General features: G+C 59.0%; 1 protein-coding gene and 1 long non-coding RNA gene across 2 annotated transcripts; one reads left to right on the top strand and one right to left on the bottom strand.

Annotated features, from left to right (window-relative positions):
• Nucleotides 1-1199: 1199 nt before the first annotated feature.
• On the bottom strand, nt 1200-5143 carry LOC139806146 (uncharacterized). The gene is made up of 3 exons (XR_011730143.1): nt 3253-5143; nt 2378-2491; nt 1200-1435 (listed from the first exon to the last, which is right to left on the bottom strand). It is a non-coding gene; the product is annotated as an uncharacterized lncRNA (long non-coding RNA).
• A 191-nt stretch (nt 5144-5334) lies between these two features.
• On the top strand, nt 5335-25915 carry MLXIPL (MLX interacting protein like). The gene is given in 17 exon segments (XM_071765356.1): nt 5335-5781; nt 13488-13594; nt 13740-13822; nt 14005-14094; nt 14596-14640; nt 14931-15129; nt 15699-15776; nt 19381-19605; nt 19608-20231; nt 21305-21378; nt 21860-22034; nt 22664-22776; nt 22945-23064; nt 23306-23433; nt 23754-23877; nt 24981-25110; nt 25536-25915. Coding segments are annotated over 17 exon segments (2736 nt in total). The 5' UTR covers nt 5335-5485; the 3' UTR covers nt 25661-25915.
• The last annotated feature ends 36 nt before the right edge of the window (nt 25916-25951 follow it).

The following is a 25951-nucleotide window of genomic DNA, read 5'->3' as shown; positions in this document are numbered from 1 at the left end:
CAGCACCCTGTGCCCATCAGCACCCTGTGCCCATCAGCACCCTGTGCCCGCCAGCACCCTGTGCCCATCAGCACCCTGTGCCCATCAGCACCCTGTGCCCATCAGCACCCTGTGCTCATCAGCACCCTGTGCCCACCAGCACCCTGTGCCCATCAGCACCCTGTGCCCACCAGCACCCTGTGCCCATCAGCACCCTGTGCCCACCAGCACCCTGTGCCCATCAGCACCCTGTGCTCATCAGCACCCTGTGCCCATCAGCACCCTGTGCCCATCAGCACCCTGTGCTCATCAGCACCCTGTGCCCATCAGCACCCTGTGCCCACCAGCACCCTGTGCCCATCAGCACCCTGTGCTCATCAGCACCCTGTGCCCATCAGCACCCTGTGCCCATCAGCACCCTGTGCTCATCAGCACCCTGTGCCCATCAGCACCCTGTGCTCATCAGCACCCTGTGCCCATCAGCACCCTGTGCCCGCCAGCACCCTGTGCTCATCAGCACCCTGTGCCCATCAGCACCCTGTGCCCACCAGCACCCTGTGCCCATCAGCACCCTGTGCTCATCAGCACCCTGTGCCCATCAGCACCCTGTGCCCGCCAGCACCCTGTGCTCATCAGCACCCTGTGCCCATCAGCACCCTGTGCTCATCAGCACCCTGTGCTCATCAGCACCCTGTGCCCATCAGCACCCTGTGCCCACCAGCACCCTGTGCCCATCAGCACCCTGTGCTCATCAGCACCCTGTGCCCATCAGCACCCTGTGCCCGCCAGCACCCTGTGCTCATCAGCACCCTGTGCCCATCAGCACCCTGTGCTCATCAGCACCCTGTGCTCATCAGCACCCTGTGCCCGCCAGCACCCTGTGCTCATCAGCACCCTGTGCCCATCAGCACTGTCCCCTGCCATCAGGGGAAGGGGAGCACCACTGTGTCCCTGTCCCTGCAGTGTGAATCCTTAGCTATATTCACAAAGGACTCTTTTGTACCGTGCCCTCTTCTTATCCCTGGACAGCCCAGTTTTGCTTTTCCTACAAATCCTAGGGCTGCTGTGTGTCCCCCTTCTCCCCTCTTCATAAAGTCTTGGACAGCTTGTCCTGCAGCAGCAGAGATGCAGTGCAGCATCTCACCCTTTCCAGCAGGCTCCTCTTTCCTGGCCAAGCACCCATCAGGACCATCAGCTGCACCTAAAGCTCAAAAGCACTGTGCAGATCAGTGATGTGACAAAAGGAGAAGCTGCCCGCTTACATTTCCCCGGGGCCCCAGAAGGTGCTTTCGGCCCAGGCTTTGCCAGGCAGGGCTGCAGGCAAGGGGTGCCCAGAAACATTACTGGAGGAGGCAGCTGCAGGGTGCAATTTTCTCTTCCATGTCCTGCTGAGCTAAGGAGCTCTGGGAGCCCATCAGCACACAACTTGCACACCAGAGAGGGGGGGGAAGGCCATCTGAGGAAGAAAGCCCCAAGAATCTCATTGCATGACTACAGCACAGAAAGTTTTTCCCAGACAGGGAATACAATCAGCTCTCTCTGAACTAGGGTTTCCCAGCCTTTTACAAAGGATTTCATTATTCGGGATGGCACCATCTCTTTTGGAGAAGAAACTGATATTCTATCTTCCCTCAAAAGCTTCTCCTGTTTTCCCTTGGATGTTACCCTGTGCTCTGACCCACTGCCACCCCACACTTCCTGCTCCTCTTCCCTGTTAGGAGAATCCCAGAATCCCAGACTGGTTGGGTTGGAAGGGACCTTAAAGATCATCAAGTCCTAACTCCCCAGACTAAAGACTTTCTGTGTAAGATCTCATCTCAGTTTCCTCTCTTGGAGCCTGAAACCCTTCCCCCTCATCCCATCCCTCCAGGCCCTTGTCCCAAGTCCCTCCCCAGCTTTCCTGGAGCCCCTTCAGGCACTGGAAGGTGCTCTAAGGTCTCCCCATGGGATCCTTCTCTTCTCCAGGCTGAACACCCCCAACTCTCTCCCCCTGGCTCCAGAGCTGCTCCAGCCCTTGGGACATCTCTGTGGCTTCCTCTGGACTGGCCCCAACAGCTCCAGGCCCTTGTGTTGGGCACTCCAGGCCACATCAGGTGATGTCTGTGCAGAGATCTGCCCTTGGCACCCTTGGCATGGGGCAGTGCTGGTGCTTTGTGCCCTGTGCCAGGGACTCCATCCCTGGCTCTCCTTCCTGTGGGCTTCTACACGAGTCATGTCTCAGCTTTTCTTTGTACATGCTGAGGATCAATTTCAGAAGTTCCAGTCCTCCATCAGTTTGTGTACCTCCTGGTTGAGTCCATTGGGACTTGTGGTGTCACAGCATCCTGAGATGAACATTCCTTTATCCAGTGCCCCTCTCCCTCGTGTTGTGGCAAGTGCTGAATAACTCTTCACTAACCTCTTCCTTTCTGCTGCAGCAGTGTCTACATCCTGAGTGCTGCCACCTCATTCATTGCTTCTCTAACCCCAACAGTTCTGATCCAGTCAGACTGTTCTTGCAGGGATGCAATTCCTGTAGGCAAGAGAATTGCCCACAGTTAGCCCTGGATCTGCCTGGTGCATAGTGACAGCTAATTCAGAGTCCCCTGCTGCATCACTGGGAAGGCACTTCACTGTCCCCTTACCAGCACTGAGTTTCATTTGCTATTTCATCACCCACTCCCTCTGCAACCTGGAATCCCTCTGCAGTTTCCTCCAGACATGACTCTTCTGAACCTTTTATCCACCAGCAAACGCCATTGCTGGGCTATTTACTGCCTTTTCTCCATCACTTATAAATACCCTGAAAAACCCAGCCCCAGTAGAGATGTTTGTAATGTCCAAGCTCTCTGGGCTGCGAGCATTTACCAATTAGTCTTATCTTTGCCTCCCAGCTTTGCAAGCTATTGATCTGTTACAGCCCAGTGTCTCTGGAAACTCTGTGATAGATGTTCTTAAAAGCTCTTTTTGGATTGCATTATATTGATCAGAGATCCCTGCTGTCCACACTCACCACCTCTCCTTCCAGCAGCTGTGACAGATTGCTGAACCACAGCTTTCCTCTGTATTGACTCTTCTTCAAGTTACTGTTTATCCATGAATGCCCACAAATTCCATGTTTAATACAATTCCTGACAGTTCCCTAGAAGCAGAAATGAGGCCTCTGACTCTGAGGATCTTCAGATGAGTCACAGCCTTTCAGAACTGGACACTGGATATGCCACTTCACTTGTGTGCCTGGGATCCCACTGTCAGCAGGTTCAAAATATCTCAGGACACCCACATGCCCCTTACTTATTTAAAATGTCTGCAAACAGGACTTTTAAAAATACCTTCTCTCTTCAGCATCTTGAGAGGCAGCCTGGGATGGACAGGCAGAGCTGTAATGAAGCACAGAAGGGGAACAAGAGCTACAGAGCAATAAAATCTGCCTGAAAAGCAAAGAAATAGTTCCTCAGGAAGGTTTGCACCAATCAGTGTGCAAGATATTAAAAGCCAGGTAGTTGAGCCTATTCTTCTTCCAGCTGTGGCAAGTCCCCTGGATGGCTTCTCACTCCTCTGGAGCTCTGGCAGGACCTTTCTGTGTTGGGACTCTTCTTTCCCTACAAGCTGCATAAAAATTCAGGTTCCTGGTGCCCTCTGTATCAGCTTTCTGCCCCTGTTTGTCCCCATCAGTAGTGGTTAAAAGCTGTGCCTGAGTGTGGGTTCCTGCCAGGCTGGCAAAGAAGCTGCCAGAAAACTAGAGAGGAAAAAAAAAAGAGATTCAAGCCTGAAATTATACCCAGGTTGTGTCCCTGCAGCTCTGGCCAGTGAGGAGATGTGTGTGGCACAGGTCTGGATGGGGTGGCACACACAGGAGTTCTTGGTACTGACCAAAGACTCCCAGACTGGTTTGGGTTGGAAGGGACCTTAAAGACCATTTAAGGTCTTTAAGGTCCCAGTCCCTGCCATGGTCAGGGACCCCTCCCCCAGCCCAGGGTGCTCCAAGCCCCATCCAACCTTCAACACTGCCAGGGATGGGGCAGCCACAGCTTCTCTGGGAAACCTGGCACAGGGGCTCAGCACCCTCACAACAAAGAATTTCTTCCTAATCTCTCATCTCAATCTCCTCTCAGTTTGAAACTGTTCCCCCTCGTCCTGTCGCTACACATAAAACCATCTGGCAGGGAGCAGGGAGGGGACTGGAGCATCTCTCAGGACACCTCAGAGGGAAAAGTAATTCATCTTGATAATGCAAATTAAGTTCAGTTAACTCTATTGTTTTGACGTCATTCGTGTCAAACGAGGAGCCTTGCTGAGCATCATCAGACAGGTTTGCTGGAGCTTTGGGCTCTGAGCTGGGAGCTTTCACCTGAAGCTGAACTTCTTTTGACCTGTTGCTCAGTAAGGTGAGGGGAGTCCCCGAGACTGGCACAAACTGGAAGATAAGGAGGTTGCTGCTGTTGGTAGAAGCTGCAGCCCGCCCAGATAAGAGCAGGTAACGGCTTGCAGGAGGCAGAGGAGGAACCCAACACGGAACAAGGTGACAACAGACCAGAAATCACCATTGGACCGAGAGGTGCATGAACAGAGCGTGGAGAGCACGTGTTCAGATTGTCAGGGTATAATGCCCAGGGACTTCTTCGCTCTGCTCCCCGTCCAGAGGGGACAGCAGAGGAGCACAAGCTGCTCCTGGTGCTGTACCACTTGGTTACATTTTTTTCCATCCCGGAGCCCGATGCTCGAGACTCTGCCGTGGGAAACCTCGGAGGAGGAAACTTCGTCAACATCAAGGACTGCACGACGAGAAGGTGTGTAACTCCCACCACACGAGAGCTTCTCGTTGTCTGTGCTTGCAGCCTGTTGCATCCCCGCTGCTGCCGGGGCACCCTCGGAGCAGGCTTCCTGCGGGGCTGCTGCTCAGCCGGGCTCACGGCTGGGTGACTCGCGGTGCTTTGCGCTGAGCTGCCTGCCCGTTGCTATAATTTTACCTGTTTGCGTCTCTTAATCTGTATTTGTTCCCTCGGGAGTGCGGGGAGATCCAGGAGGGCAGAGGCAGTAGGTAAATAGAGCCCGCTCCTCTCCCCGCCAGCCGCAGCCATTAACCGGGTAAACAGAGCCGCCTGACACCCACCGGGACCGGGACAGGGGGGCACAGGGGACCCGCGGCCGCTCCTCCCCGCCTCGCCTGGGGAATAAAAGCCCGGGGCTGCGGGAGATACCAAAGCCCGGGAGCAACGCGAGCCGAGGACTGAAGCTCCCGTGAGCGGTGGCCTGTGGCCAGTGGCCGTGGCTGCCGGTGCCCCGTGGGCGGGACCAGCCGGTACCACTATAAATAGGGGCTGGCGGCCCCGGCGAACCGAAAGCTGAGTCCCGGAGCGTGGAGGAGCCGGCGGGGAACGGGGTGGGGCGAGCGGCACCCGGGAGGAGGTGTGGTACCGTGTCCTGTGCCGCCACACGTGCTCCGGGCCGAACCGGGGCCCCTAAGGTGCTGGCACCGCCAGGACGCGGCCGCAGCGCAGGGCCGGGCCCGTAAGGGTGCCCGGCAATGGCCGGAGCTCAGGTGGGGCTGCCGGGACCCTTCCCGGAGCCCCCGGTTGGGCCGTGTCCCGTGTCTGACTCGGACTCGGACTCCGAGGATGCGGGCACAGGCAGCGCCGGTCCCGGTACCGGGGCGCAGAACCGCTCCCAGGTCATCCACAGCGGCCACTTCATGGTGTCGTCCCCGCACAGCGATTCGCTGCCCCGCCGCCGCCACCACCGCGCAGAGCCCCGGCTGGCCGACCCCCGCAGCATCGACCCGACCCTCACCCGGCTTTTCGAGTGCATGAGCCTGGAGTACAGGTGAGTCCCAGCCCCCTCCTCTGGCACGTCTCTGGCGGGGCTGGCCGAGCCCCACTGCCTCTCCAGGAGCCTTGCACTAATTGCCAACTGGTACCGTCCTCCTCATCTTGGCCACTGGATTGGGAAGTGCTCAGGAACCTCCGTCCTGGGAGGTTTCAGGGAGAAAGAAAGATTTGGTGCTGGGTTGTTGGCCACGGAGCCAGACGAGAAGTTCCTCCTCTCTTCACAAGTAGCTTCTCTCTCCTCCACCTTCCCATCAGACCCGGAGTCACTGTGTCCAGCACCCTCCCAGCCAGGTCCTGCCTACTCCAGAGAGCTGCAACAACCCTGTGGGCAGCCAACACTCACTCTTTGGCAATCCAGCCCAGAGCAGGATTCCATCCTGGACTCTGCCCACATGTCCTGAGGTTACTCCAGGGCTTACAGCAGCAGCAAGGGCTGAATATCTGCAAGGTGCTTTGTCCAACGCCTCCTGAAAGCTTCTCCCCTTCTCATCTGCAGAACCAGATGGGTGACTGGATTGTTTGCCCAGCCCTACAAATCACCCAGGCCCAGGATCCTGGGGACCTGCTCATCCCACAGCTCCTCATTGTGTCCCTTAGCACCTTGATACACATTCTGGGAGGCAGCTCCCCTCTTCCCACAGCCCCTTTGGGCTTTGACTTCTTTCAAGCACAGCATCAGGGTGTCTTGCTCTGCTGGCATCAGTGCAAAACTGCTTGCATAGATTTCCCAAAATGTCCAGGTGAAACCCTGGAATGACATCCTAGTGATGACACATGGAAACAAAACCTTTGCCTAACAGCCTTGAAGTGTAGCCCATTTCCATGCAGGGCCTCACTGTTGCTGACCTCTCAGGATACCTTGGAGTCCTTGAGAGCTCAATACAATGGAATATGTGGTTGCTCCCAGAGCAGCTCTGGTGCCACTGTCCCAGCACTCCAAGGGTTCTCTTTGCCACATGGCTCTGTACTTCTGTCCCACTGCCACGTTGTAGGTTGCATGGTTTGCTCACAGCTGTCCCCCAAGGAGAGCTCTGTGGGAGCTCCCATGTTCAGGGGACACTGAGGTACTGGTGACCTTACTCACTTCTGCTCTCCCAGCCCTGGACTTTCCTTAGTCTGGGCATTGCAGCTCGTGGATGTAGGAGCAGACACTGCTCCACCCCAGGGTGCTCAGACTCCTGAGGGGCAGCACAGCCTCCGTGTGTCCCCAGGCACAGGGGAGAGTGGCAAGTGCTTTGGCAAAGATGCAAGGGTGGCAAGTGGCAAGGGTGCAAGTGCTTTGGCAGCTGAAGTGGACCAGAGGAGCTGTGTGTCCCCCAGGCATTATCCATTCTCCAGTTCTCTGTCCTCCTTGGACTCCCTCCTGCACTGAGCATGGCAATGCACCCACCAGCCTCAGCCCCAGCACTGGGCAAACCATAACTCCAGTTGGACAGTAACCTGCAGTGAGGAGGATCCACAGCATCTACAAAACCTTCGTGCCCCCAGTGGTGGCCATCCCAGAAAGCAGAACACTAGCACATGTCTCCTGGCTGCCTTGCTGCAGGACTGGGTCTTGCTCAGCACCTGCAGGAGCAGTTCTTGCTGTGAGCTGCAGGCATGGGACCCAACCAGGGAAACATCCAAACTCCGTGGTGGTTTCTTCTCTCTTGGAATTCCTTCCACCTTTAGACACTCTGCACCTCTCAGCTGTTGTTCTCTGCAGCTTGCCAGCACCCTAAGAACAAGACTGATGAAGGCTGGAAATGCCTCTCCACAGGGGGAACTGGAATCTGACTCTAAGCTGAGCACTCTGCTGGCTGAGCTGCTCTTCAAATGGTTCCTTTCTCCCTTTGGAATCCTACAGCAGCTTTGATTATCCATTTTTGACAGACTTGTGAGCAGTAGTTGGAGGAAGATATCAGCAGGAGGAAATAGAACTTAAAGGTACTTGGCTCACCTCTACTTGCAGTCTTACCTGACTTCTGCATCATCTGCCAACCTTCCCTCCCAGCCAGGTTCATCAGAAGGACAGAACAGCCCCAGCTGGAGTGTCCAACCAAATGTCCTCCAGTCTTCAGGAGCTCACCAGCAGTTATGGTGAGCAGAAACCTACAAAAGCAAAAACCATGGAAAGGTGTCAGCTGGGAGGCATCCCTGGAGCTCAGAGTCATCCCCTGCAGGGCTGACTCCAAAGCCACATCAGGTTGCTCAGGGCCATCACTCTGTGGGATGGGGACCAAGGACAGTGAGACCGCCACCAGTATACCCTGTCCTGGAGCTGCTCTGCTCTCACAGGGAAGAGTCCTCTCCGTGGTTTTAATTGGAGCTTCCCTTGTTCCAGCTTGTGTCTGTTGCCTCTTGCCCTTTCTTGACGTGTGTCTGGGAGGTGTCTGGCTCCATCTCCTCCACAGCCTCCTTTGGGTAGCTGAAGGCAGTAAGTAGGTCCTCTCTTCACCTTCTCTTCTTCAGGCTCAGCAAATTCATCACTCACCCTCCTCTTCTGTCATGACCATTTGTCTCCAGCCACCTTACCCTCCTCCAAGGCCATCCCAGTTTGTGAACCTCCTTCTTTTGTTGTTGGGACCATTCTGGACACAAGATCCCGGCTTGGCCTTAGAAGTGCTGAGTAGAGGAGAACTTTTCATTCCTCCTGCCCTGCTGGCTGGGCTCACACCACTTCAAAGCACTGCACCAAACTCTAAACAGCATCACTGTTCAGTGCCTGCAGCTGAACATCCATCCCCTCTCCAGCATTCCTCCTCAGCACTCCTCAGATGTTTATGGCAGCTCCAGCAGCTGCCCTGAGGATCTGGTGTGTAATTCCCCCCCAGACTGGACTGGGCATCACCCTCTCACTGGGAAAGAAAAGCTCTCTCCACTTCAAGGCTTGCTCCTAGCAGCAGCTTGGTTTTTACAGATCCCTCAAAGAGAGGACACTCATTCCACCAAGGTCTTCCTCCTGGGGTTGGGATGAAGCAGTTCCCAGGATGTTTGTACCCATTTCCCAGGACACTTCCAGCAGCTCTCTGGCCAAAGACTTAATGATTCTCTGCCACTCCTCCTGCAAGGTGCTGCATTTCTGGAATCTCTTTTTTCAGAATGTTGTTTCTCCTGTGGATGGATCTCCCTGCAGCACAGTTCCCCAAAAAGCTGAGCCTGTGGAGTTAAGCTGCTTCAGCATCAGTTCCCACCACGGCCTTAGGAACATTTCCCCAACTGAGCAGCTTTCTCCCCATCCCTGCAGTGTGACTCCCAGTGTCCTGCTGTGGTTTCCTGGGGTCACACACCCCCTGTGACCTGTTGCAGGAAGTCACGGGGTGACTGACCTGGGGAATTGTCCTCCTGAGGGGTGAAAAACTGGGTGCAGATGGGAACTGCCAACTGCAGCCCCTCCCGGTCCTGCCTTACACGTCTGCCATGTGCTTCAGAAGAAGCCTCCTGTGGCTGTTCCCAGATGTAGATTAATCTTCTCTTCTCCTCCGCAAATATGGAGAGGGGAGATTTCACAGGAAGGGACATCAGTGAGTGACATGGAGTGATTTAAAGCAGGCAGGCTTTGATTACACCCTTGCACACCGATTCCCAACCAGTTCATCTTTCTGCCAGGCTGGCAGCAGGCTTTGAGGCTTTCTGAGAAGAAGCAGAATTTCAGCTTTGCAGTTGTCATCGATTGATCCTCTGACTCAGGGTTCCTCCAGCACACACGTGCAATGCTGTGACTGCTGGGTCCCATCATCTCATGAGGCTTCAGTCTCCTCCAGACCATCTGCATCCTGGCTTTGTCCTGGCTGCAAGGAGGTGGGAGGTGAGGGAAGCCAAGCCCTGATGGCAGCCCTGGCTTGACCTGTCCTCTGGGGCTCTGCAGAAGGTTGGGCAGTGTCTCCAAGGAATTATCCATGGGATGAGCAATAGGGAGGAGGACAGGCTCGTGCTAAACCCACCCACACTGCCCTGTGGCTGTGCTGCATGGCTTTTCCAAGCATTAGGGGCTCAAGCAGTGTGCAGAGGAGCTTCTTCAACCCAAAGAAGAGAGGACTGTGGGGAGACCTTAGAGCAGCTTCCAGTGTCTGAAGGGGCTCCAGGAAAGCTGGGGAGGGACTTGGGACAAGGGCCTGGAGGGATGGGATGAGGGGGAAGGGTTTCAGGCTCCAAGAGAGGAGACTGAGATGAGAGATCAGGAAGAAATTCCTTGGTGTGAGGGTGCTGATCCCCTGTCCCAGGTTTCCCAGAGAAGCTGTGGCTGCCCCATCCCTGGCAGTGTTGAAGGTTGGATGGGGCTTGGAGCACCCTGGGCTGTGGGAGGTGTCCCTGCTTGTTGCAGGGTATTGGGACTGGATGAGCTTTAAGGTCCCAGCCCAAACCAGTCTGATTATGTAATTCTATTTGCAGGAGCGTTTTCAAAACTTCCCTTCTCCTCTGAGGCACTTCATGCCCACTCTGCCCAGAGGGCTGCCCCAGAGGCATAGCTGTGCAGGCACTCCTAAACACACAGAGTGGGTCTCTATCTAATCCCCAGGACAGTTTATTGACACCTTTGTTATGACAGTGTCCTCAGATTGCCCCTGACACGGCTGCTGCCAGGGCAGAGCTGACTCCAGAGGCAGCACCTTCTCATCATCACTCTGCAGTACAGGAAAAAATCTCATCCAGGTAGCAGAGGTTTGACGTTGGATCTGAACACAGCTGGTTTTTGCTCCAGGGCACATTTCAGGAAAACAAATTTTTTTTCACTTTCTTTCCCAGACTCTGGATTTTAAAACATAAAAATTCAAGTAAAACCACGACTTCAGTAGCTAAAGCTTTGTAAGAAATTGAACACCAGCTTTTAGGACTTGCAGGAAAGGCTGTTCTCTTTCAGGGAGCCCAGAGAGGGACAAGGGGGGTTCTCCTGGCCCCGTGGGGGATCCTGCTCTGGCTGCTCTTGGGAAGCAGAGTGGTATCTGCTGAGGGACCCCCAGCTGAGCTGTTCCCCTCCTGCTGCCACCCTGCACGGAGCCAGAACATTCCTCCTCTTACAGCTGATGGAGAGCAGCCTGCTCATTTTGCCATGAAAGCAGAGGCTGCAACTCCTTCAAAGTCTGGCTGGACCAAATGAATCCTGGAGCCAAGCTGCTGGGCAGAACAGAGCAGGGTTTGGTCCCAGCTGAGCTCTGCTCCCACCTCCCCTCACCCCACGCAGCTGCCGGGGGGCTCTGTGTCCCCATTCCTCGGGCAGTGTGGGGCAGCAGGACCCCCACCTCTTTGGGGGCATCCCAAACCTTCCTCAAGGCTCGATGTGGGGTTTGCATCCGTGTCAATTCCAGGGAAGGGTGGGGCCATTTTCGAGGCGAGCCAGGGAGCAAAGATCAGCCCGATAAGCCCCAAAACAGAACGGATCGTTAATAGGGGAAAAAGCCTGTTAGTGGCAAAACCCAAAGGTGTCTCCCCACTCGGGGTCCCACAGCAGCTCTGTGTCCCCACACGGGGCTGGGGGTGCCCTCTGGGTGCCCGTGGGGCTGCAGGCTCCAGCAGCTCCTCTCAGCTGTCGGCAGGGCCGGGTGGCAGCGCTGCGGACCCTGGCCGGGTGGCCTTGACCGTCAGGACCTGGCCTTGTGCCCAGGAAAACGTCCCTTCCATTGGCTCCTCTGCTTGGCACCACCACGCTGTTTGCCTTGTGCCGCTGGGGAAAGTTCAAAATCCTGGTGATAGCAGAGTGGCCAAGTGGGCAAGTCCTTAACTCTCTGCGAGCTGGAGCTGCGGGGACTCGGGTCCTTCCCCACCCCCCGGGGCTGTGGGGTGGGATGGGTGTCCCCGGGGTGACTCTCCCTGTGGGTGGGAGAACCTGATCCCAGGCACATCCCAGGCTCTGGAGTAGGAGGGGTGCCCGGTCCCTGTCCCCCGGGGATGTTGGGGACAGCAGAGGACAGCAGGGCTGTCCTGCCCGCTCATCCCTCTGTCTGCAGGGCCGTGCAGGACCAGCACAGAGGTCTCTGGGCTGCCTGGCTCCAAGGGCAAGGGACCTGCCTGCAGCAAAGCCACCTCCCTGCTGGGCTGCAGGGGTCCCCGAGCCCAGCTCTGAGCCGAGCCAGCCCAGACCCTGAGCAGGGTGGCCCTACGTGCCATCCCACCCTGTGGCCATGATGTTCATGCAGAACAGGCCAGAACCTTTGTTTGAAGGTGCTTGAAGGTCTCACAAGCTTGAATGAACAAGCGTGTGGCTCCTTAAAGCCCTTTTGCCACCCCACCACCTCCCAGGGGACTTGGCCTCTGGCACCTCAGGGTGCACCCAAGGACATGCTGGCAAGGATACAGCAGTCTGCACCCAGCCCAGCCTCTGCCTTTCCTCCTCCCTGCATGTGCCCAGGGCAAGTGGGACCCAGAGCAGCACCCAGATCTTTAAGAGACAAACTCTTGGCTGAGGAGGGATGTGTCCTTCCTGGGGAGGGGTGCCAGGGCAGTGCCTGAAGGGGCTCCAGGAAAACTGGGGAGGGATTTGGGACAAGGGCCTGGAGGGGTGGGATGAGGGGAAAGGATTTCAGGCTCCAAGAAAGGAGATTGAGATGAGAGATTAGGGAAAAATCCTTTGGTGTGAGGGTGCTGAGCCCCTGTCCCAGGTTTCCCAGAGAAGCTGTGGCTGCCCCATCCCTGGCAGTGTTGAAGGTTGGATGGGACTTGGAGCAGCCTGGGCTGTGGGAGGTGTCCCTGACCATGGCAGGGTAGAGTTGGGACAAGATGATCTTTAAAGTCCCTTCCAACCCAAACCATTCCATGAGTCCATGCAGCCTCCAGCCTGCTCTGAAAGGGCTCCTTGTGCAGCTGTGCCCTGCTGGGTGGAAGAGCCAGGACAGCCATGGGGGTAGCAGAGAGAGGCAAGAAGAACCCCAGCCTCCCCCCCGTGGGGTTCCTGGGGCAGCAGGACCCTCCTGACCTCCCTGGTGGGTGCATGCAAGAGGTTGTGTCCCTCAGCTGGAAGGCAACAACCCAATGTGTGAAATGAGGCACTGCAGCCCCATGAGGGGCACCATGAGCTGCAGAACAACCACAGCTGCCTTGGGGAGCCAGAAAATGGGAAGGAGGGAGCCCTGCTAAGGCAGGGGGCAGGGGTGAGGGGCACAGGTCTGCAGGGAAAAGTACAGAGAAGAGTCCAGGGCTGGGCTGACTCTCTGCCCATCGTGGGGCACAGATGAGTGTCCCTTAATGTCCTTAAAGTCCTCCAGTTCACTGCCCTGCCTTCCCAGACATGGCTGCCCCCACCTGCAGGCCTTGCCTGCTGTTAAAAGGAGGGTCAGAAATAGCTGCCCAAACGCTGAGATGAGGGAAGAGCAACACATCCCTGGGTGCCTGATGTGGGGGGGAGGTTTCCCTCCCCATCCCTTGGGACCAGGTGGAGTTGTCCTGGTTGGGAGGGCACTGGGCTCCCTCCTCAGAGCCAGGGCTCAAGCCTCAAGGAAGCAATTCCTCCCTGTGCTTTGCTTTAATCTCAATGGCTTGGGAAGGCTCTGATGGCTCTGTGCAGCTCACAGTTCAGGTCTGCACTGCTCAGTGTGATGAGGAGCTCGGGGTGCTCCCATGGGTACTCCCATAGGTTCCTGGCAAGCAGCTGACAGCAGAGCCACAGGGCTGAGCCTGCTCCATGCTGATGTCCTGGGCATCCCTCAAGGCACAGCCCCCCCGGGAGCCCTCAGACTGGGAGAGCTCTGGGACGGTGCCCCTCAGCCTTTCCTTTGCTCGGTGTCCTAGTGGGAAGCTGGTGTCTCCAAAGTGGAAGAATTTTAAGGGGCTGCGGCTGCTTTGCCGGGATAAAATTCGTCTCAACAACGCTATCTGGAGAGCATGGTACATCCAGTGTGAGTATGGAGCCAGCCCCTGCCCTGTCTGCCCAGCTGAGCCGGGCTGGGGGGGGGCAGTGATGGGTGCAGGGGGTGCAGGGGCACCCACCCCTGCCCAGGGATGGGGCCGGGGGTGAAGCCAGATGTGTTTTCCCCTGGACAGATGTGGAGCACAGGAAGAACCCTGTGTGCAACTTCATCACCCCGCTGGAGGGGTCGGAAGCTGACGAGCACCGAAAACCAGAGGTGGGACAGGGTCCCTGGGGACAGGGAGCAGGGCTGGGTGGCAGGGGCAGGAGCTGGGGACACACAGCAGGCAGGACTCGTGGTGTTTCAGGGCTCTGCCAGACAGGGTGTTTCTGAGAGGACAGAAGGGAAGCAGGGGAGGGCTGGGGGGCTGCTCTGTGACCCCCTGTCCTGCCCCCCAGGCTGTGGTGCTGGAGGGCAACTACTGGAAACGCCGCATCGAGGTGGTGCTGAGGGAGTACCACAAGTGGAGGATCTACTACAAGAAGAGGGTGAGTGGCTTTGCTGCCCGTCCTGGGGCAGTGCCAGCAGCAGGAAAAAAGGAAAAGAGATTTTTTTTCACTTTACAGTTTTGGTTTTTTTTTTGCACTTTCCAGATTTTTTTTCATCCAGACTCTGGATTTTAAAACATAAAAGTCCAAGTAAAACCATGATTTGGTAGCTAAAGCTTTATGAGAAATCAAACACAAGCTTGTAGGACCTGCAGGAAAGGCTGTTCTCTTTCAGGAAGGTGGAGCCATGGTTGACTATCTGTGGCCCATGTCAGGCTCTTGCCACCGTGCCAGGTGTGAGGGAGCTCAGGGCAGGACAGGAGACCCCATCCCCATCTGCCCAGCCCCTGCAGAGTAAATCCAAATGTGAACTCGTGGTGGCCACACTGAGCCCCTCAGGGATCTCCCTCTTCAGCTCTGTCCCCCTCAGCCATGTCCAGCTCTGCCTTGCACTGTGCCTGCCCTGGCTGGGGGGTGACACAGGCTCTGTTCTCCTTCCAGCTTCGAAAGTCCACCCGGGAGGAAGAGTTCTCCAGCCAAAAACAGGTGAGTCTGCTGGGGACAGAGAGGGAGGGGGGGTCACAAGGCATAGCCCTGTGCTGGGCAGCCTGGGAGAAGGGTGGCTCAAAGCCCCAGGATGTGAGGAGCCCAATGGGATGGGATGCCAGGCACTTGGGATGTGGGATTCACCCTTCTGGAAGCACCAAGGTGTGAAGCTTTGGAGCCATAAATGCCACAGGAAGCATGGGAGCTGCCAGGGGTGGCAGCTGAGGAGCCCAGCATGGACCTCAGCCCTGAGAGGTGCCCGCTGGGCTCCACTGCTCCATCTCATGCAGGATGAGGATGCCTGGAAGCCAACAGAGAAATGGTGCAACCAGCTCTTCTGCAACGTGGTGCCCATGCTTCTTGGGGATGAGGAAGAGGAGCCAGGGGGCAGGCAGCACTTCGACTTGGACACCTTCCTCTCAGACATCTCTGACACCCTCTTCACCATGACACAGACACCCAGTGCCCACCAGGAGCTTCCTGAGGATGGTAGGTGCCCCAGACCATGCTCTCACCAGAGGAGGAGATGCAGGTGGGCAGCGTGTCCCACAGCACCTTTCTGCCTCTGGATTTAGTCCCTGAGAGCTGCTGCCTGGGTTCCTTGAGCAGACAGAGTGCCCAGGAAGGGATGCATCCCTCAGGGAGCCACCTGAGGAGGGGATGCTCCCACCCTGCCCCAAGGACAGCTCAACCTGCATGCCCTGCTCTGGAGGAGCTCTAACCCCACGAAGGACCCAGGGCAGAGCTCCCAGCCCTGGGTCAGCAGCAAGCAGGTCCTGCCTGGCCAGGTTCCTGGAGCTCCTGAAGCACCAGGTCCCACACCAAGGATCCCACACCCTTTCCCTGGGTCCCTGCAGTGCTGGGTGAGGTCCCAGGTGTTGGCAGGGTGTCCCTGGGTCTCTGCAGGGGGGGTGCCCATCTCCCTGCCAACACATGGCTACAGGGCAGTGATGTGGGGTGACAGCCAGCTCTGAGGACAGGGGTGGGGGGGATCCCTGAGGGAGGGTCTTGGGGATGCAGTGGCTGAGCCCCCAGGTTGCAGCTCTGCCCTCTTCCAGTGTATATTGGGAATGCTGACATGATCCAGCCGGACCTGGCACCCCTGCAGCCCAGCCTGGATGACATGGACATATCAGGTAAGGGCAGCACCACAGCCCACACAGCCCAATGTGCTCTGCACCCCACAGCAGCCAAAAAACGCAGAGTTCAAAGGGTTGTCCAGGCAGTAGCAGGAGCTGCAGGAAAGCACTGGAATCCCAGCAGCATGGAAGGAGCAGCGTGCATGGGCCAAGGTGCTGAGTACCTGTCTGCACCCAGGGCAGAACCAGGGCAGGTCCAGAAGGGCCTGGCCAGGAGCTCTGGAGGGGATTCCTATGAACAGAGGGGTTCCCCATAGTGCCAAACATCCTTGCTTTGCCTTCAGACAGAGGAAGGACAACTGTCCCTTCCCAAGAAACAGGGTGTCTCTGGAGAGGGGGTCCTGTGCTGATGTGTTCCCCTTCCTCACCCTGCTCCCCATCCAGCCCCAGCAAGGCAGACTGGCTCAGAGCTGGGACCCAGGGCTGGGCTCTGCTGTGTCCTCTGGCCCGGAGACAAATGTCCATCTGGGACAATGGGGCTGCTGAGGGGGACATGGGGAGGGGGGGATGGCAGCCTTCTCCCATGGGGCTGCCACCAACACTGCCACGTTGGCTCTGAGCCATGAGTGTCCCTGAATGTCTTGGAGTCTGCTGGGAGATGTCCTTGTCCCAGCTGTGCTGGGCAGAGCCCTCATATACCAGAGCTGATGGCCTGGGCATATTTTGCAGGGTGAGGACTGGTGTGGGACGGTGACCTCGGGCAGCACCAGCATCTTCAGAGCCCTCTGTACATCTGCCAGCACCTTGTGAGCTCCAGGGCTGCTCTCCACTTCCTTCAGCTGGAGGAAACGAGGGTGCTTGCACCACAGGGTGCGGGTGATGCAAGAGCAGAGGCTGACAGGGAGCAGGCTGGGCACTCGGGTGTGCCAGGGCAGAGGAGGGATGCCCCAGGATGGACAGGGTAGGAAGGCTCTTGCCAGCCTCCCCGAGGTCTGATCTGTGTGAGCTGTACTGGGAGGAGGGGGCCCACCCCCAGTGCTGGCCCTTTGCCCACCGTCCCCAGGTGTCCCACATGGAATTCAGTCACTGGGATGTCAGAGAGCTCCAAATGGCTCCAATCGACACTTGACAAGTGTCCCCTGCCCCAGGGGGTCCTGCATGGTGCTGAAAAGCTGCACCAGCCCCTCCCAGGCAGCACCTCACAGCAGTGGGGTCACAGCAGCAGCCTCAGCACCTCTCTGGACCCCGCTGCTTGTGCCACTGGGGGGGCACAGTGGGTGCTCAGCAGGAGATGGCAGTGGGCACAGCTGAACCCATCTATTTCTTTGAGCAGCTTTGGGTTTCTTCTCCTGGAGAAAAGGCCTGGGTTTTGGTTAGAGGTGCTTCCTGGGAAGGGGATGGGTGCACGAGGAGAGCACCCCCCTCCCTGCTCTGCCCATGCCCTGTGGCTCTGCACAGGGGGACTGCAGGGTCTGGGGCTCAGGGGTGGCATCCCAGGCTGCTGAGTGCAGCTGAAGAGGCTCGTGGGGCAGAGCTTCATCCCAGACGTGACATCTCCTGGGATGCTGCCAGCCTCGTGGGGGGCAGTGGGGTGCAAGCATGTGGGGTGGGCACTGTGGTGCTTGTCACAGGGCTCCCCCAGGGGCCCAGGGCTGTCACCCTGTCTGGTGGCTGTAGCAGAGCTTGGTGCCTGTCAGTCAGAGGGTGTAAACCAACCCCCAAATGAGGAAGCACCTCGTGTCCCTGGTGGGTGCTGGAGCGTGGTGTGGGGCGGATGGAGAAGTCCTGATGGCAGAGGGCAGGGAGCAGCCCAGCCCCGTGCCCTGCTGGCACCGTGCTCCAGGTAGGACCCAAGCTGGCACTGGGGAGCTGGGGGCTGGGCTGGCCTCCTGTGGGTGCCATCACCCTGCAGCACAGCAGGGCTCCCCCAGAGCCCGAGGCCAACGCTGCAGGGTCCTTGGTTTGGGAACGGACTCTGTAGCCCTCACCCCTTGGGAAAGCAGCCCGGGTGTGAAGGGGATGCCAGGGGGTTGATGTGCTGGCTGCACGGGGGTTTCTTCCTCATGACACGTGTCCCAACCACGCTGTGCAACCTGGGAGCAGGTCAGGGTGATGGGACAGTGGAGAGGAGCGTGGGCAGGAGCTGGGAGGTGGGCAAGGGGCAGAGGAAAGGAGGGACAGGATGCCTGGGGGCTGCCTGCTGCTGCGCTGGGCAGCATCCACCATCCATCCCTGCAGCACAGCCACGGGCACAAGAGGAATTGAATCTGCAGAGCTGGGCACCAGAAATGCCTATAAATACCCACAGCTCTTCAGTGCTGGTGGCAGGGGACAGCTTGGTGAGGGATGGTGGAGGACCAGGGCAGCCTGGAGCTGGTGTTGTGCCCTGGGGAGGCTGAGACCCTGCCTGGCAGCACCACTGCCCGGGCCAAGTGCCAGGTGATGGAGGGACAGGGTGGCTCTGCCGTGCTCCCAGACACTGTGTCCCTGGCAAGGGGAAGGGGCACACTGGGGGCTGGGCAGGGCCACTGCCCCATCTCACACCCGTGTCACCCTCAGCACGTGGCACTGCTGGAATCACCACCGTGCTCAGCTCTCTGGCGTTCCTCACTGCTGCCACATTTGCACCTCTGGTGTAGACCCAAGAGCATCTCAGGTGGTTGCCTGGGACCCCACACAGGGCACCCTGGGCATGGCAGCCTGTGCCAGAGCCTGGAGGGAGAGCAGAGCCCTTGCAGGTCTGCTGGTGCCCATGGCATGGCTGCAGCTGCTGAGCAGGCAGAGGCTGGGACGGGCAGCACAGGGGCAGGGGGCAGCCCTGTTCACACCAGTACAGGGGGTGGGAGCAGGGCTGGGTGCTCCCCAGAGCAGATGCCAGAGCCCATGTCCCACTGGCTGGTGGCAGGGGCTGTCAGGCAGCTGCCTGCAAACCCATCCACTGCTCCTGCTATGGGGAGCGTCCAGCAGCCCCATCCCCACCCAGGGAAAACTCAGCAGGGTCTGTGTGGGGCCCATTCCACTGCCCACAGCACCAGGCCAGCCCTTCACCCCACACCGTCTGGGCCTGTGGAAGGGGCAGGGCTGTGGGAAGGGGAGAGGAAGAGAGTGGGAGTCACGGCAGGGTCATGGGGCTCTGCTCCGGGAAGCCCTGGGATGTGGTTAGCCACAGGCTGCACGCAGAGCAGTGCCAGGGAAGGGCAGGACTGTCCCCCGTGGCTCCAGAAGGCTGTGGTCTGCTCCTCTGAGTCCCTCTGCTGTGGCTGCCCTGCAGCCTGGGTGTCCTGGTGCCATCCCCAGCCTGGCACTGGGTCAGGAGGAGTTGGGTGGACACCCCGGTGATGCAGCACACGGCTCCCTGCTTGTTGTCAGGGATTTGGATTCCCACCCGTGAGTGTTTCCCCGGGTGGGTTTTCCTGTCCCCGTGCATGTGGCAGGGCTGCCCCTGGGCACGTTGGCTGCCTCTTCCCCCCACATTTAAGCATTTCACAACCTGGGTACCAAAGCTGCTGGGTACCAGGGGCTGCCCCGGCTCCTCCAGGTGAAGGTGGAGCTGTCAGATCTCCTGCAGTGCTGGTGCTGGGGTGCAGCCCCCCCGGCATGCCTGCAGCTTGTCATTCCTTTGCAGGGAGGTCCCCTCATGCCTGTCACTCTGTCCCTGCAGATATTTTCACCAGCCACCGGCTGCTGCCATCGCAGACACAGCTGGGCTACCAGGAGCTGCCCTGCTTCATGCCCATGGCCGACACCTTGTTCAGTGGTGGGGGGGGGTCCCCGATAGGTGCCCGGGAGCTGCCTGCCAGCCCCGAGGCTCCACTCCCACCCAGCCCCCTCCTCCAGGTGAGCGGGATCCCGGCCCCTGCCCCGCGGCTGCCGGTGCCCCCGTCACCCCCCTGACCTTCCCGTCTCTCCCGCAGACCGGCGATGCCTCCCAGCTCAGCCTCCATGGCACCTTCCTGGCCCCCCAGCTCCCCGTGGCCACCGCGCCCCCCGAGCCCCCTGAGGTGTCCCCCGGCAGCCTCAGCCCCCAGCTCAGACACAAGTCCCCCCTGCAGTATGGCCTCCCCAGCAAGCGCCTCAGCCTGGAGCCACCAGGGCCCCCCTACACCCCCCCCACCCCCTCCCTCAGGACACCGCTGCTGAGCCCGGACCCCCCGTTTTCCCCCGCCTCGGCCCCCTGCTCCAAATTCCCCTATGCTGGCTCACCCTGCCCCTCTCTCCTCGCCCACCCCCTCTCCCCCCTCTCAGCCCCCTGCTTCACCCCCCACGCCCCGGGGCTGGGCTATGCCACGGGCACGCTGACCTCGGGATACCCCTCTCCGGCAGCCCCCCAGCTCCTGCCCCCCTCCACGCTGGATGAGCCCAGGTTTGTCCCTCCCAAGGGGCTGCCCCAGGGTGGGGGTGGGCGGCCCAAGGCAAAGCCCGGTGGCACCAAGGCAAAGAGGCTGCCGGGACCCCCTGCACCCCCCCGCCAGCCTGTGCCCAACCCCTGCCTGAGCCAACTGCTGACTGAAGGTAAGGGGGCTGGGGGGCTGGGGGGGCTGGGGGGACTGGGGATAAGCTGGGGAGGGTGATGTGGTGATGGAGGTGTCTGGGTGCTGGGATGCTGGGCAGGACACTCAGCTCCCCAGGACAGCTCCCCAGCTCCAACAGCCCCCAAGGGACATGGGGTCCAGGTGGTCCCAGGGTTTGGTCACAGGCACTGCTGCACAGGACAGTCCCCCTGTCCCCAGCCTGGTCTCCAAGCTCTACAGGAATGGGCCAAGGAGGCAGCAGGGTCCTGCCTGACCCACTGCCTGTGCAGGGGAGGGGACAGGTCCCGTGGGGCGGTCATAGCCTTGTGCTCAGGTTGGGGGGCTGAGGGTCCCCGCCTGCCGCAAGGATCCCATGGGCATTCCTGCAGCAGAGAGCAAAGGAACCTCTCCCAGGGGCTGCTTCACTGCTCTTTGGCCAGATAGGCAGGGAAGAGGCTGCAGCAACGTGGTGCTGGGGTCTAAATGTGGGGCAGGAACAGTGTCCAGCTCGAGTTCCCAGCACAAGAAGGACATGGAGCTGTTGGAGTGAGTCCAGAGGAGGCCATGGAGATGATCTGAGAGCTAGAGCAGCTCTGCCCCAGGGACAGGCTGAGAGTTGGGGTTCAGCCTGGAGAAGAGAAGGCTGTGGGGACACCCTGAAGCACCTTCCAGTATATAAAGGGGGCTCATAAAAAAGAGGGAGACAGACTCTTTAGTTGGTCCTGTAGTGATAGGACAAGGGATGATGACTTATCTGTTTAAAAAGAGTTTAAACAGGAAGAGGGGAGTCTGAGATGAGAGATTAGGAAGAAATTCTTTGGGGTGAGGGTGCTGAGCCCCTGTCCCAGGTTTCCCAGAGAAGCTGTGGCTGCCCCATCCCTGGCAGTGTTGAAGGTTGGATGGGGCTTGGAGCACCCTGGGCTGGGGGAGGTGTCCCTGACCATGGCAGGGGATTAGGACTGGATGAGCTTTAAGGTCCCTTCCAACACAAACCACACTGTGATTCTATGAAAGGTCACCCAAGCCCTGACAGCCTCAGGCAGCAGCACCCTTCTGCTCCCTGCCCTCTTGCAGCCAAGCCAGAGCCAGCCCTGGATGCCCCACGCCCCATGGGCACAGGACTCCTGTCCACATCCCCTGTCTCCCCGGTAAGCACACACCAAGCTCCAGGGCAGGAGTTGTGCCCCTAGGTCAGGGAGTGCCTTCTCCTGTTTGCTGGGGCAGGGATAGAGATGGGGCAGGTGGGGATATGGGGCTCTGTGGGGTCACCTTTGGCAATATGAGGCTGGACAGGCACAGGCTGAAGAAGAGGCCGTGTCATGTGGCCAGGGTGACAGAAGCCACCTGAGTGTCTTCTTTTGTAAAAGAAACCAGGCAGAGGTGGGAAACCCCTACCTGGCAGGGCCCTTTTCATGGCAATGCTGCCCTGAGGCAATGGGGCTGGGGCTGCCCTTGCAGAGGGGGGGAAGCTCCCTCAGAACGGGGCTGCACCTCCCCATCCCCGTTTCCTTCACGGGTGTTGGACTCGGTGCCCAGGCACTGACAGCCTAAAGGGGAAGGTCTGGTTCCTGGCATGTGTGGGGTGCTGGGCCCCCAACCTCCAACTTCCCTCTGCCTTCTCCCCAGCAGCAGGGCAGTGTCCCCGAGGTCCCGACCACCTTCCTCTCCAGAATGGCCCAGCTGAGCCCCGGGCTGGGACCTGGCTCCAGCCCTTCCCAGCCAGTGCCAGTGCCACTGGCAGGCACGCAGCCAGGAACACTGCTGGTCCCCAAGGCAGAGCAGCTCTCCCCCACCTCGGCTTGCGGTGAGTCTGGGGCACCCCAAGGGGCTCCACAGGACACAGAGTTTCCTGCAGGGAGCTTGGAGCAAACGGCTCATTCCAGCTTCAGCCGCAGCTGCTTACATTTTCCCCCTGAGCATGGATAGTTTCCTTCCAAGGAGGAGGGCACAGCCCCCTTCACTTGCCTCCTTTTCCAGGGGCAAAAGCTGAAACAGGAAAAGACAAAAAGGAGCAAAATGTCAGACTGTGGTTTTGAAAACCCAGAGCTTGGTTTTCAAGTGGGAAGCAGAAACCAGAGTGGTGGCTGGAACCCAGGCTCTGGTGGTGTTCCTGGTTTCAGCTTGGCCCTGCAGACTTCAGCCTTGCTGCCCTCAGGACTCTCTCCTGTCCACTGCCACCCGCAGAAACACCAGAAATTTAAAATGCCACATCCAAAATGGCCCCATTTCTTAGCATATGTAAAATGAGTGGAATTTGGGATAAACTGGGATAAACAAGACCATCCATGCCACCTCAGTGGGGTGGCTGCCCGGGGCCAGGGGGGTGCTGCAGGCTGCTCCCCACCACCCATCCCAGAGCAGGGCCCTGGTGTCAGCTCCTCACGTGGGGCCACTGCTGTCTCCCTGCCCAGAGCATCACCTTTCCTTTTCCAGGCAGCGACTGGCCCAGGCCCAGTCAGGCTTCCCCAGGAGCCACTGTGGGGCTGGGCACTGGCATCTCCCTGGCCCACCCTGTGTCCCATCGGGGCAGGCATGAGCCCAACAAGGTACGGCAGGAGCCAGCACTATTGGATCTGCAGATCCACCCTCCTCTTTGCTGTCCCTCAAACTCCCCACACCCTGGCTGTGAGGTTTGGGCCAGCCCATCCCCAATGGAGCGGATGGCCCAGGGCTGTTCCCATGGCAAGGAGGTTCCTGAGAGCGTTTGCCCACAGCTGGAGAGCCGCCGGATCACACACATCTCAGCCGAGCAGAAGAGGCGTTTCAACATCAAGTTGGGCTTTGACACTCTGCACAGCCTGGTGAGCACACTCAGCGCCCAGCCCAGCATCAAGGTGAGTGTCCTGGGACACCCGGTGTCACCTGGGGACAGCACGTCCCTGCTCTGCCCTGTACACAAGGCCCCCAGCCCAGGCAGGGAGGGACACGGGGGATGCAGCCGTGCCAGGGTGTTCCGAGCTCTGGAGCCCGTGGCAGGAGCCGTGGAGGATTGGAATCTGAGAAACGGTGCCTTGAGCTGTCAGCCCCCTGCCCGCCTGTCCCAGCCTTTGCTGTCTTGCCCCTGTGGCCCTGCAGGTCAGCAAGGCCACCACCTTGCAGAAGACAGCTGAGTACATCTGCAAGCTGCAGCAGGAGCGGGCGGCCCTGCAGGACGAGGCACAGCGGCTGCGGGAGCAGATCGAGGAGCTCAACAGCTCCATCAAGTAAGAGGGGCAGGGCCAGGGCCCTCAGGAGGGATCTGCTGCCCGGGTCAGGGGAGCCAGGCACTGAGGGGAGACCGCAGGACACAGCAGGGCTCCTGAGCACCTCCCAGGACCTAGATTTGACTCCATCCCCACTCAAACCCTGTTTCAGGAGGGAAATGCTCAAGAGGCCATGCCCCACAGCTGCCCCCGGCAGGGGGGACACATCCTGCCCACCCCTGCTGAGGGCTAAGGTCCTGCCAGAGCCTCTACCCATAGGGTGCCCCCTGCGGGTACCATCCCACTGAGCAGAGACCCACGGCACCACTTGTGCCCCACAGCCTGTGCCAGGAGCAGCTGCCAGCCACGGGGGTGCCCATCACGCGCCAGCGTTTCGACCACATGCGCAGCATGTTCGACGAGTACGTCCGCTCCTCCACGCTGCAGAACTGGAAGTTTTGGATTGTATCCTTTTGGGACAGTGCCTGCTGCTTGCTCTGACCCCTCCACCAAACACCAGGGCCTCTGGTTAACCCATCCGGGGTCTATGGGGTCTGTCCAGATCAAGAGGCTCTGGAGACCACAGGGAGATGTTTCCCAGGCAAGGGGTGGGATGTGGGAATGCACCAAGGTGTGGTGGTCAGGAGGGAGCTTCTGGTACTGTAGTGCAAATGGAGCTGGAGTAAATGATGGATCCTTGGGGAGAAGGGAAGTCACCAGCGGAGCTGGGCTCGTGCAGGGAAGAGCTCCTGGTGACAGAAACTGGCTCTGAGAAGCAGCAGCCATCACTAAGGATTATACACAAAGCTGGGGACGTGATGTCTTGGCCTTGGTAGCCATGTGGCACTCAGGTGGGCTCAGGCACCCAAGGGACACAAGTCTGGACTCCCCATGGTGGAAAGGATGGAGGGGATGAAGGGGCAAGGAACGTGTGGTCAAAGGGCTGGACCTGCTTCTTCATAAGCAAGGCCAAGACATACTGGGACCATTAAGTCTGCAGAGACTCTGAGGTCTACAGAACCCCAGGTGGCAGAGGGATGGACAGGCCTTGCTGCCCACAGTCCCAACCAGTGCAGGCAAAGGTGGCTCCTGATGCAGAGTTTGGGATCCCTGTGGAGTTCCTTCCATGGGACACTGGGCATGCTAAAGCTGGCATGGGCTCCAGGACATGCCTGGGTTGGAGGTAACCTCTGTAGATCACTACATGCACAAAGTCTCCAGTCCCCAGTGATGGTCCCTGCAGGCTGGGAGCACAGTGAACACACTGGTGTCATGACCTGATCCTGGGCACTTCAGAGGACACTGCACTTGCTGGGTCCTTGATCTGCTCTGAAGAATTGCCTTGTGTCTAATCAACCATTTCTGGCAGTCCCAGTCATGATGTGGTTTATGCAGCTCTCCCACTGCCTGCCCTGGGTGACGCTCAGGTCCCCATCACTCGGGTGCCCTTGGGAAGGCACCCAGCAGGGATGCTCCATGGCTAGGCAGGGTGCATGTAGGAGGGTGCTGCCCACACCTGGCAGGTGGGGCTTGACAAGATTGGTCCTTAACTTCTCCCCTCCCATCAGTTCAGTATCATCATCAGGCCCCTCTTTGAGTCTTTCAATGGAATGGTCTCCACGGCCAGCATGGAGAGCCTCACCCAGACATCTCTTGCCTGGCTGGACCAGCATTGCTCCCTGCCAGCACTGCGGCCGAGTAAGTGGCCCTGCTCCTCTCCAGCTCCCTGAAGATGCCTGGGATGATGGAAAAGGAGGAGCTGTCCTGGGAGGTGGTGGGACTGATGCTGCACCATGCTTCTGCTGCACGGGTGGGGAAGCACCCGTGGGATGCCCTGGGGCCACTCACTCTTTGCTTTTCCATGCTCCTTTCACACCCTGGCTCCAGGTGCTGCCCCAACCCCAGAGCCTGTGTCTTGGCTTGGCAGGGCTCAGCCCTCCCCGGGGTCCCTGGGTGGGTTTCCCTTCACCCCTTCTGCGGCAGGGAGCTGCTGTTGTGCTGTCCCCGGGGTGCAGCAGGGATGGGAAGAGCCATCTCCCCAAGGATGGGCTAAGGATGCCCAAGGATGCCCCTTCCAGTCCCCAAGGCCTGGGGACAGCTGACATGTCCCACACCTCCCACAGCTGTGCTGAGCTCCCTGAGGCAGCTGAGCGTTTCCACCTCCATCCTCAGCGACCCCGCCTGCATCCCCGAGCAGGCCACCATGGCAGTGGCAGGGATGGGCCGGGCCGATGGTTCCTCTTCGTAGCCACCCCCGGAGGGGCATTCCCTGCCTGGCCAAGAGCCTCACTTGGTTGCCCACCCCTGCCAGCGAGGAGCCCCCGCCGGACCGGGTTGCTGGGGTGGGGAGCAGCCTGGGACCGGGGGGCTCCTTGGCCCTGCACCCCAGGACCTGTCCGACCCCTGAGACGCTGCAGGGTGTGGGGTGCTGCCCGCCTGCAGCCTGGGCATGGAGGGGCTGCAGAGTTGGTTACCCTGCTGCCTGGTAAAGAAATGGCTCTGACCAAGGGCTTCAGAGTTGTTCTTCCTCTCCGGGTCT

This window comes from Heliangelus exortis, chromosome 21, assembly GCF_036169615.1.
Source record: "Heliangelus exortis chromosome 21, bHelExo1.hap1, whole genome shotgun sequence".
NCBI classification, from domain to species: Eukaryota; Metazoa; Chordata; class Aves; order Apodiformes; family Trochilidae; genus Heliangelus; species Heliangelus exortis.
Note: the sequence above shows the minus strand (reverse complement) of the source record. Positions and strands in the feature narration are given on the sequence as shown.